This window comes from Nerophis ophidion, linkage group LG14 (assembly GCF_033978795.1).
Source record: "Nerophis ophidion isolate RoL-2023_Sa linkage group LG14, RoL_Noph_v1.0, whole genome shotgun sequence".
Lineage (NCBI taxonomy): Eukaryota > Metazoa > Chordata > Actinopteri > Syngnathiformes > Syngnathidae > Nerophis > Nerophis ophidion.
Window position 1 is genome coordinate 47,220,288 of NC_084624.1, and position 14,138 is coordinate 47,234,425.

The following is a 14,138-nucleotide window of genomic DNA, read 5'->3' on the forward strand; positions in this document are numbered from 1 at the left end:
AGACAGACAACATTCACACAGGAAGTGGTACATCCATCCATCCATTTCTTACCGCTTTTCCCTTTTGGGGTCGCAAGAGTTTTTCTCAGCTTCATTCGGGCGGAAGGCGGGGTACACCCTGGACAAGTCGCCACCTCCATCACAGGACCAACACAGATAAACAGATAACATTCACACAGGAAATGGTACATCCATCCATCCATTTCCTACCGCTTGTCTCTTTTGGGGTCGCGAGAGCTTATCTCAGCTGCAGTCGGGGGAAGGCGGAGGAACACTGGACAAGTCGCCACCTCCATCACAGGACCAACACAGATAGACAGACAACATTCACACAGGAAGTGGGGCATCCATCCATCCATTTCCTACCGCTTGTCCTTTTTGGGGTCGTGAGAGCTTATCTCAGCTGCTTCCGGGCAGAAGGCGGCGTACACCCTGGACAAGTCCCCACCTCATCACAGGGCCAACACAGATAGACAACATTCACACAGGAAGTGGTACATCCATCCATTTCCTACCGCTTGTCCCTTTTGGGGTCGTGAGAGCTTATCTCAGCTGCTTCCGGGCAGAAGGCGGCGTACACCCTGGACAAGTCCCCACCTCATCACGGGGCCAACACAGATAGACAACATTCACACAGGAAGTGGTACATCCATCCATCCATTTCCTACCGCTTTTCCCTTTTGGGGTCGCAAGAGTTTTTCTCAGCTGCATTTGGGCGGAAGGCGGGGTACACCCTGGACAAGTCGCCACCTCCATCACAGGACCAACACAGATAGACAGACAACATTCACACAGGAAGTGGTACATCCATCCATCCATCCATTTACTACCGCTTGTCTCTTTTGGGGTCGCGAGAGCTTATCTCAGCTGCAGTCGGGCGGAAGGCGGATGAACACCCTGGACAAGTCGCCACCTTATCACAGGACCAACACATAGACAGACAACATTCACACAGGAAGTGGTACATCCATCCTTCCATTTCCTACCGCTTGTCCCTTTTGGGGTCGCGAGAACTTATCTCAGCTGCATTCAGGCGGAATGCGGCGTACACCCTGGACAAGTCGCCACCTTATCACAGGACCAACACATAGACAGACAACATTCACACAGGAAGTGGTACATCCATCCTTCCATTTCCTACCGCTTGTCCCTTTTGGGGTCGCGAGAACTTATCTCAGCTGCATTCAGGCGGAATGCGGCGTACACCCTGGACAGGTCGCCACCTTATCACAGGGCCAACACTGATAGACAGACAACATTTACACTCACATTCACACAGGAAATGATACATCCATCCATCCATCCATCCATTTTGTACCGCTTGTCCCTTTTGTGGTCGCGGTGAGTCGCTGGAGCCTATCTGAGCTGCATTTGGGTGGAAGGCGGCGTACACCCTGGACAAGTCACCCCTCATCACAGGGCCAACACAAATAGACAACATTCACACAGGAAGTGGTACATCCATCCATCCTTTTCTACCGCTTGTCCTTTTTGGGGTCGCTGGAGCCTATCTCAGCTGCATTCGGGCGGAAGGCGGCGTACACCCTGGACAAGTCGCCACCTCATCACAGGGCCAGCACAAATAGACAACACTCACATTCACATAGGAAAAGGTACATCCATCCATCCATTTTTTTTGCCGCTTGTCCTTTTTGGGGTCGCTGGAGCCTATCTCAGCTGCATTCGGGCGGAAGGCGGCGTACACCCTGGATAAGTCGCCACCTCATCACGGCCAACACAAATAGACAGACAACATTCACACTCACACAGGAAGTGGTACAATAAAGTAAAAATAACAACAGTTTTCTTTCAACTTTTGCTCTGTTTTGTTTTCTTCCATATATTTCGCATTTTGAAATGACAAACTATTGAAAGAAAAATGTCACTGATGTATAGTCAACTAATGTTTAATTATCTTATGCTTGAAATAACTTCATTTATTTACATCGTGCAGGAACAAATTAAAGTTATACACGACACATTTTGACAGCGAGACAGTTAGATGCATGTATCGTCACTAACCATCCACTAATTATAACACAGTCATTTGTTTTAGAGGGAACACATTGTCTTAATACGAGTAACTAACAAATACTGTTATCAATGTTCCAGTCCAGTGATGCTATAAAATGTGGTTTGTCTCATCTGGTGCAAAACAAGATGGGATACCTCAGCTTCCTTCCTGTGTTTATGTGAAGGTCTTAATCATCCCACTGAAGGAGGATGTTTGTCCTTCTTGCTTCTTTTCTTTCCTTCATTGCTTGGACTTGAAGTCAAAGGCAAAACATGACGTGAATTAGCTGTGTTTGTAAATTGTAACAATTACATTTTCAGTCAGTTCACTATAATGGACTTCAACGACTCACATCGTCTTGCTTGACACTGATTGGCAGGTCCACATGTCAATCACTCAAGCATGCTGACCTCCATTTTAATTAAGAAACTAACAAAGTAGCACTGATAGTCGCACTGTGGTGAAATTACTCTGCATTCGACACCCCCGGGAGTTGAGGGGAGCAGTGAGCAGCAGCGGTGGCAGCGCTCGGGAATCATTTTTGGTGATTTAACCCCCAATTCCGACCATTGATGCTGAGTACCAAGCAGGGAGGTAGTGGCTCCCATTTTTATAGTAATTAGTAAATAGGCTCCTGCGACCCCAAAAGGGACAAGCGGTAGAAAATGGATGGTAAATGGGTTTTACTTGTATAGCCCTGCGATGAGGTGGCGACTTGTCCAGGGTGTACCACGCCTTCCGCCCGAATGTGGCTGAGATAGGCTCCAGCGACCCCAAAAAGGGATAAGCGGTAGAAATGGATGGATTGTATAGCGCTATTCTACTTTCAAGGTACTCAAAGCGCTTTGACACTATTTCCACATTCGGGAGCTGCCATGCAAGGCCCTAACCACGAGCAATCAGGAGCAAGGGTGAAGTGTCTTGCTCAAGGACACAACGGACGTGACAAGGTTGGTAGAAGGTGGGGATCGAACCAAGAACCCTCAGGTAGCTGGCACGGCCACTTTTCCAACTTCGCCACACCGTCCCCAAGTCGGCGGTATGACTCGGTCTTTGGTATGTCTCGGCCGGGGTTTGAACTCCCAACCTACTCTAACCACAAGGCCACTGAGCAGGCTATTTTACTCCACCACTAAAGTAAAGTTGGCATTTTTCCACCTTGTTTCTTGGTAGCTGTTCTGTATCAGCGACATGAGCCCTTTATATCGACAAAAATGGTCCACTTTTGATCTTTTCACACAGAACCCAGCGTAGGCGAGAGATTGCCGTAACTGTGCCCTTTCACACAGCAACACCGAATCTCGCAATTGGTTGAATCAATGCATGATGATGCCATCTCTTTATAGCGACAAAAATGGTCCACTTTTGATCTTTTCACACAGAACCCAGCGTAGGCGAGATATTGCCGTAACTGTGCCCTTTTACACAGCAACACCGAATCCCGCAATTGGTTGAATCAATGCATGATGATGCCATCTCTTTATAGCGACAAAAATGGTCCACTTTTGATCTTTTCACACAGAACCCAGCGTAGGTGAGATATTGCCGTAACTGTGTCCTTTTACACAGCAACACCGAATCCCGCAATTGGTTGAATCAATGCATGATGATGCCATCTCTTTATAGCGACAAAAATGGTCCACTTTTGATCTTTTCACACAGAACCCAGCGTAGGCGGGATATTGCCGTAACTCTGCCCTTTCACACAGCAACACCGAATCCCGCAATTGGTTGAATCAATGCATGATGATGCCATCTCTTTATAGCGACAAAAATGGTCCACTTTTGATCTTTTCACACAGAACCCAGCGTAGGCGGGATATTGCCGTAACTGTGCCCTTTCACACAGCAACACCGAATCCCGCAATTGGTTGAATCAATGCATGATGATGCCATCTCTTTATAGCGACAAAAATGGTCCACTTTTGATCTTTTCACACAGAACCCATCGTAGGCGAGATATTGCCGTAACTGTGCCCTTTTACACAGCGACACCGAATCCCGCAATTGGTTGAATCAATGCATGATGATGCCATCTCTTTATAGCGACAAAAATGGTCCACTTTTGATCTTTTCACACAGAACCCAGCGTAGGCGAGATATTGCCGTAACTGTGCCCTTTTACACAGCAACACCAAATCCCGCAATTGGTTGAATCAATGCATGATGATGCCATCTCTTTATAGCGACAAAAATGGTCCACTTTTGATCTTTTCACACAGAACCCAGCGTAGGCGAGATATTGCCGTAACTGTGCCCTTTCACACAGCAACACCGAATCCCGCAATTGGTTGAATCAATGCATGATGATGCCATCTCTTTATAGCGACAAAAATGGTCCACTTTTGATCTTTTTACACAGAACCCAGCGTAGGCGAGATATTGCCGTAACTGTGTCCTTTTACACAGCAACACCGAATCCCGCAATTGGTTGAATCAATTCATGATGATGCCATCTCTTTATAGCGACAAAATGGTCCACTTTTGATCTTTTCACACAGAACCGAGCGTAGGCGGGATATTGCCGTAACTGTGCCCTCTTACACAGCAACACCGAATCCCGCAATTGGTTGAATCAATGCATGATGATGCCATCTCTTTATAGCGACAAAAATGTTCCACTTTTGATCTTTTCACACAGAACCCAGCGTAGGCGAGATATTGCCGTAACTGTGCCCTTTTACACAGCAACACCGAATCCCGCAATTGGTTGAATCAATGCATGATGATGCCATCTCTTTATAGCGACAAAAATGGTCCACTTTTGATCTTTTCACACAGAACCCAGCGTAAGCGAGAGATTGCCGTAACTGTGCCCTTTTACACAGCAACACCGAATCCCGCAATTGGTTGAATCAATGCATGATGATGCCATCTCTTTATAGCGACAAAAATGGTCCACTTTTGATCTTTTCACACAGAACCCAGCGTAGGCGGGATATTGCCGTAACTGTGCCCTTTCACACAGCAACACCGAATCCCGCAATTGGTTGAATCAATGCATGATGATGCCATCTCTTTATAGCGACAAAAATGGTCCACTTTTGATCTTTTCACACAGAACCCAGCGTAGGCGGGATATTGCCGTAACTGTGCCCTTTCACACAGCAACACCGAATCCCGCAATTGGTTGAATCAATGCATGATGATGCCATCTCTTTATAGCGACAAAAATGGTCCACTTTTGATCTTTTCACACAGAACCCAGCGTAGGCGAGATATTGCCGTAACTGTGCCCTTTTACACAGCGACACCGAATCCCGCAATTGGTTGAATCAATGCATGATGATGCCATCTCTTTATAGCGACAAAAATGGTCCACTTTTGATCTTTTCACACAGAACCCAGCGTAGGCGAGATATTGCCGTAACTGTGCCCTTTTACACAGCAACACCAAATCCCGCAATTGGTTGAATCAATGCATGATGATGCCATCTCTTTATAGCGACAAAAATGGTCCACTTTTGATCTTTTCACACAGAACCCAGCGTAGGCGAGATATTGCCGTAACTGTGCCCTTTCACACAGCAACACCGAATCCCGCAATTGGTTGAATCAATGCAATATGATGCCATCTCTTTATAGCGACAAAAATGGTCCACTTTTGATCTTTTTACACAGAACCCAGCGTAGGCGAGATATTGCCGTAACTGTGTCCTTTTACACAGCAACACCGAATCCCGCAATTGGTTGAATCAATTCATGATGATGCCATCTCTTTATAGCGACAAAAATGGTCCACTTTTGATCTTTTCACACAGAACCGAGCGTAGGCGGGATATTGCCGTAACTGTGTCCTTTTACACAGCAACACCGAATCCCGCAATTGGTTGAATCAATGCATGATGATGCCATCTCTTTATAGCGACAAAAATGTTCCACTTTTGATCTTTTCACACAGAACCCAGCGTAGGCGAGATATTGCCGTAACTGTGCCCTTTTACACAGCAACACCGAATCCCGCAATTGGTTGAATCAATGCATGATGATGCCATCTCTTTATAGCGACAAAAATGGTCCACTTTTGATCTTTTCACACAGAACCCAGCGTAAGCGAGAGATTGCCGTAACTGTGCCCTTTTACACAGCAACACCGAATCCCGCAATTGCTTGAATCAATGCATGATGATGCCATCTCTTTATAGCGACAAAAATGGTCCACTTTTGATCTTTTCACACAGAACCCAGCGTAGGCGGGATATTGCCGTAACTGTGCCCTTTTACACAGCAACACCGAATCCCGCAATTGGTTGAATCAATGCATGATGATGCCATCTCTTTATAGCGACAAAAATGGTCCACTTCTGATCTTTTCACACAGAACCCAGCGTAGGCGAGAGATTGCCGTAACTGTGCCCTTTTACACAGCAACACCGAATCCCGCAATTGCTTGAATCAATGCATGATGATGCCATCTCTTTATAGCGACAAAAATGGTCCACTTTTGATCTTTTCACACAGAACCCAGCGTAGGCGAGATATTGCCGTAACTGTGCCCTTTTACACAGCAACACCAAATCCCGCAATTGGTTGAATCAATGCATGATGATGCCATCTCTTTATAGCGACAAAAATGGTCCACTTTTGATCTTTTCACACAGAACCCAGCGTAGGCGAGATATTGCCGTAACTGTGCCCTTTTACACAGCAACACCGAATCCCGCAATTGGTTGAATCAATGCATGATGATGCCATCTCTTTATAGCGACAAAAATGGTCCACTTCTGATCTTTTCACACAGAACCCAGCGTAGGCGAGAGATTTCCGTAACTGTGCCCTTTTACACAGCAACACCGAATCCCGCAATTGCTTGAATCAATGCATGATGATGCCATCTCTTTATAGCGACAAAAATGGTCCACTTTTGATCTTTTCACACAGAACCCAGCGTAGGCGAGATATTGCCGTAACTGTGCCCTTTTACACAGCAACACCGAATCCCGCAATTGGTTGAATCAATGCATGATGATGCCATCTCTTTATAGCGACAAAAATGGTCCACTTTTGATCTTTTCACACAGAACCCAGCGTAGGTGAGATATTGCCGTAACTGTGTCCTTTTACACAGCAACACCGAATCCCGCAATTGGTTGAATCAATGCATGATGATGCCATCTCTTTATAGCGACAAAAATGGTCCACTTTTGATCTTTTCACACAGAACCCAGCGTAGGCGGGATATTGCCGTAACTCTGCCCTTTCACACAGCAACACCGAATCCCGCAATTGGTTGAATCAATGCATGATGATGCCATCTCTTTATAGCGACAAAAATGGTCCACTTTTGATCTTTTCACACAGAACCCAGCGTAGGCGGGATATTGCCGTAACTGTGCCCTTTCACACAGCAACACCGAATCCCGCAATTGGTTGAATCAATGCATGATGATGCCATCTCTTTATAGCGACAAAAATGGTCCACTTTTGATCTTTTCACACAGAACCCAGCGTAGGCGAGATATTGCCGTAACTGTGCCCTTTTACACAGCGACACCGAATCCCGCAATTGGTTGAATCAATGCATGATGATGCCATCTCTTTATAGCGACAAAAATGGTCCACTTTTGATCTTTTCACACAGAACCCAGCGTAGGCGAGATATTGCCGTAACTGTGCCCTTTTACACAGCAACACCAAATCCCGCAATTGGTTGAATCAATGCATGATGATGCCATCTCTTTATAGCGACAAAAATGGTCCACTTTTGATCTTTTCACACAGAACCCAGCGTAGGCGAGATATTGCCGTAACTGTGCCCTTTTACACAGCAACACCGAATCCCGCAATTGGTTGAATCAATGCATGATGATGCCATCTCTTTATAGCGACAAAAATGGTCCACTTTTGATCTTTTCACACAGAACCCAGCGTAGGCGAGATATTGCCGTAACCGTTCCCTTTCACACAGCAACACCGAATCCCGCAATTGGTTGAATCAATGCATGATGAGGCCATCTCTTTATAGCGACAAAATGGTCCACTTTTGATCTTTTCACACAGAACCGAGCGTAGGCGGGATATTGCCGTAACTGTGTCCTTTTACACAGCAACACCGAATCCCGCAATTGCTTGAATCAATGCATGATGATGCCATCTCTTTATAGCGACAAAAATGTTCCACTTTTGATCTTTTCACACAGAACCCAGCGTAGGCGAGATATTGCCGTAACTGTGCCCTTTTACACAGCAACACCGAATCCCGCAATTGGTTGAATCAATGCATGATGATGCCATCTCTTTATAGCGACAAAAATGGTCCACTTTTGATCTTTTCACACAGAACCCAGCGTAAGCGAGAGATTGCCGTAACTGTGCCCTTTTACACAGCAACACCGAATCCCGCAATTGGTTGAATCAATGCATGATGATGCCATCTCTTTATAGCGACAAAAATGGTCCACTTTTGATCTTTTCACACAGAACCCAGCGTAGGCGGGATATTGCCATAACTGTGCCCTTTCACACAGCAACACCGAATCCCGCAATTGGTTGAATCAATGCATGATGATGCCATCTCTTTATAGCGACAAAAATGGTCCACTTTTGATCTTTTCACACAGAACCCAGCGTAGGCGGGATATTGCCGTAACTGTGCCCTTTCACACAGCAACACCGAATCCCGCAATTGGTTGAATCAATGCATGATGATGCCATCTCTTTATAGCGACAAAAATGGTCCACTTTTGATCTTTTCACACAGAACCCAGCGTAGGCGAGATATTGCCGTAACTGTGCCCTTTTACACAGCGACACCGAATCCCGCAATTGGTTGAATCAATGCATGATGATGCCATCTCTTTATAGCGACAAAAATGGTCCACTTTTGATCTTTTCACACAGAACCCAGCGTAGGCGAGATATTGCCGTAACTGTGCCCTTTTACACAGCAACACCAAATCCCGCAATTGGTTGAATCAATGCATGATGATGCCATCTCTTTATAGCGACAAAAATGGTCCACTTTTGATCTTTTCACACAGAACCCAGCGTAGGCGAGATATTGCCGTAACTGTGCCCTTTCACACAGCAACACCGAATCCCGCAATTGGTTGAATCAATGCATGATGATGCCATCTCTTTATAGCGACAAAAATGGTCCACTTTTGATCTTTTTACACAGAACCCAGCGTAGGCGAGATATTGCCGTAACTGTGTCCTTTTACACAGCAACACCGAATCCCGCAATTGGTTGAATCAATTCATGATGATGCCATCTCTTTATAGCGACAAAAATGGTCCACTTTTGATCTTTTCACACAGAACCGAGCGTAGGCGGGATATTGCCGTAACTGTGTCCTTTTACACAGCAACACCGAATCCCGCAATTGGTTGAATCAATGCATGATGATGCCATCTCTTTATAGCGACAAAAATGTTCCACTTTTGATCTTTTCACACAGAACCCAGCGTAGGCGAGATATTGCCGTAACTGTGCCCTTTTACACAGCAACACCGAATCCCGCAATTGGTTGAATCAATGCATGATGATGCCATCTCTTTATAGCGACAAAAATGGTCCACTTTTGATCTTTTCACACAGAACCCAGCGTAAGCGAGAGATTGCCGTAACTGTGCCCTTTTACACAGCAACACCGAATCCCGCAATTGCTTGAATCAATGCATGATGATGCCATCTCTTTATAGCGACAAAAATGGTCCACTTTTGATCTTTTCACACAGAACCCAGCGTAGGCGGGATATTGCCGTAACTGTGCCCTTTCACACAGCAACACCGAATCCCGCAATTGGTTGAATCAATGCATGATGATGCCATCTCTTTATAGCAACAAAAATGGTCCACTTCTGATCTTTTCACACAGAACCCAGCGTAGGCGAGAGATTGCCGTAACTGTGCCCTTTTACACAGCAACACCGAATCCCGCAATTGCTTGAATCAATGCATGATGATGCCATCTCTTTATAGCGACAAAAATGGTCCACTTTTGATCTTTTCACACAGAACCCAGCGTAGGCGAGATATTGCCGTAACTGTGCCCTTTTACACAGCAACACCAAATCCCGCAATTGGTTGAATCAATGCATGATGATGCCATCTCTTTATAGCGACAAAAATGGTCCACTTTTGATCTTTTCACACAGAACCCAGCGTAGGCGAGATATTGCCGTAACTGTGCCCTTTTACACAGCAACACCGAATCCCGCAATTGGTTGAATCAATGCATGATGATGCCATCTCTTTATAGCGACAAAAATGGTCCACTTTTGATCTTTTCACACAGAACCCAGCGTAGGCGAGATATTGCCGTAACTGTGCCCTTTTACACAGCAACACCGAATCCCGCAATTGGTTGAATCAATGCATGATGATGCCATCTCTTTATAGCGACAAAAATGGTCCACTTTTGATCTTTTCACACAGAACACAGCGTAGGCGAGATATTGCCGTAACTGTGCCCTTTTACACAGCAACACCAAATCCCGCAATTGCTTGAATCAATGCATGATGATGCCATCTCTTTATAGCGACAAAAATGGTCCACTTTTGATCTTTTCACACAGAACCCAGCGTAGGCGAGATATTGCCGTAACTGTGCCCTTTTACACAGCAACACCGAATCCCGCAATTGGTTGAATCAATGCATGATGATGCCATCTCTTTATAGCGACAAAAATGGTCCACTTTTGATCTTTTCACACAGAACACAGCGTAGGCGAGATATTGCCGTAACTGTGCCCTTTTACACAGCAACACCAAATCCCGCAATTGCTTGAATCAATGCATGATGATGCCATCTCTTTATAGCGACAAAAATGGTCCACTTTTGATCTTTTCACACAGAACCCAGCGTAGGCGAGATATTGCCGTAACTGTGCCCTTTTACACAGCAACACCGAATCCCGCAATTGGTTGAATCAATGCATGATGATGCCATCTCTTTATAGCGACAAAAATGGTCCACTTTTGATCTTTTCACACAGAACCCAGCGTAGGCGAGATATTGCCGTAACTGTGCCCTTTTACACAGCAACACCAAATCCCGCAATTGGTTGAATCAATGCATGATGAGGCCATCTCTTTATAGCGACAAAAATGGTCCACTTTTGATCTTTTCACACAGAACCCAGCGTAGGCGAGATATTGCCGCAACTGTGCCCTTTCACACAGCAACACCGAATCCCGTAATTGGTTGAATCAATGCATGATGAGGCCATCTCTTTATAGCGACAAAAATGGTCCACTTTTGATCTTTTCACACAGAACCCAGCGTAGGCGAGAGATTGCCGTAACTGTGCCTTTTCACACAGCAACACCGAATCCCGCAATTGGTTGAATCAATGCATGATGATGCCATCTCTTTATAGCGACAAAAATGGTCCACTTTTGATCTTTTCACACAGAACCCAGCGTAGGCGAGATATTGCCGTAACTGTGCCCTTTTATACAGCAACACCGAATCCCGCAATTGCTTGAATCAATGCATGATGATGCCATCTCTTTATATCGACAAAAATGGTCCACTTTTGATCTTTTCACACAGAACCCAGCGTAGGCGAGATATTGCCGTAACTGTGTCCTTTCACACAGCAACACCGAACCCAACCCAACCAAACCCAACTACTTTGGCACGTATTGCAGCCATGACATTCTAGGTTAATTATTATTTGCAAAAAAAAAAAAAGTTTATGAGTTTGAACATCAAATATTCAACTGAATATGGGTTGAAAATGATTTGCAAATCATTGTATTCTGTTTATATTTACATCTAACACAATTTCCCAACTCATATGGAAACAGGGTTTGTACATGCAAAATCATGTTTTCCGATACTTTGCTGATATCGTACCAATATCAATATTTCAGCAGCGACGCCTCTACTAGTAATGATGATAATAATAATAGAATTCCAAATGAAAACCTATTTGGTTATGGCTATGAAGAGCACATTTGAGAGGGAGGACCATACGTGTTGAACTGTCACCAAAAGGAAGAAGGGGGAGGTCCAAGCACTGAGCAGCCACAGGAAGCTTTACCCACTTTTGACCCACATCAAGCACAAGTGCACCTCCTCCCCCCGCATTAACGCTGCTGCTGCTGCCTTCAAAGACACCAAGCTCTCAGCATGTTGTGGACACCACATTCTGGACTGTAAACTTTTTTTTTTTTGATTTGTTATTTAGTTTTCTGGACCGTCATGGAATACTGGAGGCAGTGCGCCCTGTGGCTGATCGGCTGCAAGGTGTTGCCAGTCAACCATCGCCTCACGGCGGACTCGGCGCACGCCTTCGACCTGGCGCAGACTCTGCGGGACGGCGTGCTGCTGTGTCAGCTGCTCAACAACCTGAGGGCCCGCAGCCTCGACCTGAAGGCCATCAACCTCCGGCCGCAGATGTCCCAGGTACCAACAGCACCCAGAACACCACACGTGTGAATGTAGAACTCCTCCAAATAGATGCGAGTTTGTTTATGTACTCTTTTAAAGAATGGCATACAGTGGGGCAAAAAAGTATTTAGTCAGCCAGCGATTGTGCAAGTTCTCCCACTTAAAATGATGACAGAGGTCTGTAATGTTCATCATAGGTACACTTCAACTGTGAGAGACAGAATGTAAAAAAAAAATCCAGGAATTCACATTGTAGTAATTTTAAAGAATTTCTTTATTTATTTACTCTTGGCATTCTCAGGATGAGCTTCAAGCACACCTTTGAAGTTAAAACCAATTCAGGTGATTACCTGTTGAAGCTCATGGAGAGAATGGCAAGTATGCAGCTAAGCCACATCAGAGTGATCAAAGAGCCGCGGGTTGCGGACCCCTGCGATATACCCTACAACCCTAGATTCTATTAGATTGCTAAAAATTCCAGGAGTTGATAATAACATATCACTGTGCAGCTTTTTAAACACATCATCACAAAATGCTTGTTTCTTTTTCAGAGTTAGTTTTGTTTGTTTTTAATCTCACAGTGATCATATATTATACAGCCAATGTTGAGAGTTCTTCCACTAAGTCAGTCCTTCTCAAATAGCTGAGGGGCGCTCTTGTGACCTCAAAGAATGTGTTTTTTATTTTTATTTTGCTGTACCAGACTATGATAAAGCGTATGTAGCACTTGGTTTCACTGTAACCACGGTGACGAGGAAAGACTGGCGTGTTGTTTCCTTTAATGCTAAAAAGCTTATATTGTTAGGAAGAATTGTAGATATAACAATTTCATAAACAAATTTAATTTATGAAAATTTAATGGACGAGACCGACTTTTGCTGGTGTTTCCTGCCTTTACCCATTCAACATATCTTTACCTGCACATTACCTACCTTCCCTGCATCCTGGTATCACACTGGTGCTTCTTTCTTTCACCCATACATGCTGGTACTTCCTGCCATGACCCAAACAACATATCTTTACCTGCACATTACCTACCTTCTATTTATCCTGGTGTCAAGCTGTTGCCTCCTTCTTTCACCCATTCAACATATCTTTACCTGCACATTACCTACCTTCTCTGCATTTTGTGGTCACGCTGGTGCTTCCTGCTTTTAAGCGGCCATCTTGAGACAGCTGCAGCGTCAGCGCAGCAGTTCTTTGAAGGCTCGTAAAATCAAAACTGGAGCAGTTATTATAACTCTTTTCTCAACTTTTAATCAGAAGGGTTCAATCTCTCTCCTGTGCTAATTTGAAGCCGACACAACAAACGCGCTCAGAGGAGACAATGTTTAAAAAAAGGTGATGGGTTTTTACAAAACTTTTGATTTGAAGGGGTAATTGCCAACTTCCTGTTGATTTTGGCGGTATAGCTCGGTTGGTAGAGCGTCCGTGCCAGCAACTTGAGGGTTGCAGGTTCGATTCCTGCTTCCGCCAACCTAGTCACTGGCGTTGTGTCCTTGGGCAAGGCACTTTACCCACCTACTGGTTTAAATGTAACTTAGATATTGGGTTTCACTATGTAAAGCGCTTTGAGTCACTAGAGAAAATGCGCTATATAAAAAAATATCATTCATTCATTCATTTGCAAATTATGGTGGAAAATAAGTATTTGGTCAACCATTCAAAGCTCTCACTGATGGACGGAGGTTTTGGCTCCAAATCTCACGATACATGGCCCCATTCATTCTTTCCTAACACGGATCAATCGTCCTGTCCCCTTAGCAGAAAAACAGCCCCAA

General features: G+C 44.8%; 1 protein-coding gene across 2 annotated transcripts in view; it reads left to right on the forward strand.

Annotated features, from left to right (window-relative positions):
- Window positions 1-12,034: 12,034 nt before the first annotated feature.
- LOC133568762 (guanine nucleotide exchange factor VAV3-like) overlaps window positions 12,035-14,138 on the forward strand; it is a 121,873-nt gene continuing 119,769 nt past the window's right edge. For both annotated transcript variants that reach the window (XM_061920890.1, XM_061920891.1), the window contains exon 1: window positions 12,035-12,372. In XM_061920890.1, the coding sequence (XP_061776874.1) occupies window positions 12,169-12,372 (204 nt within the window). In that variant the 5' untranslated portion in view covers window positions 12,035-12,168. The remainder of the gene's footprint in view (window positions 12,373-14,138) is intronic.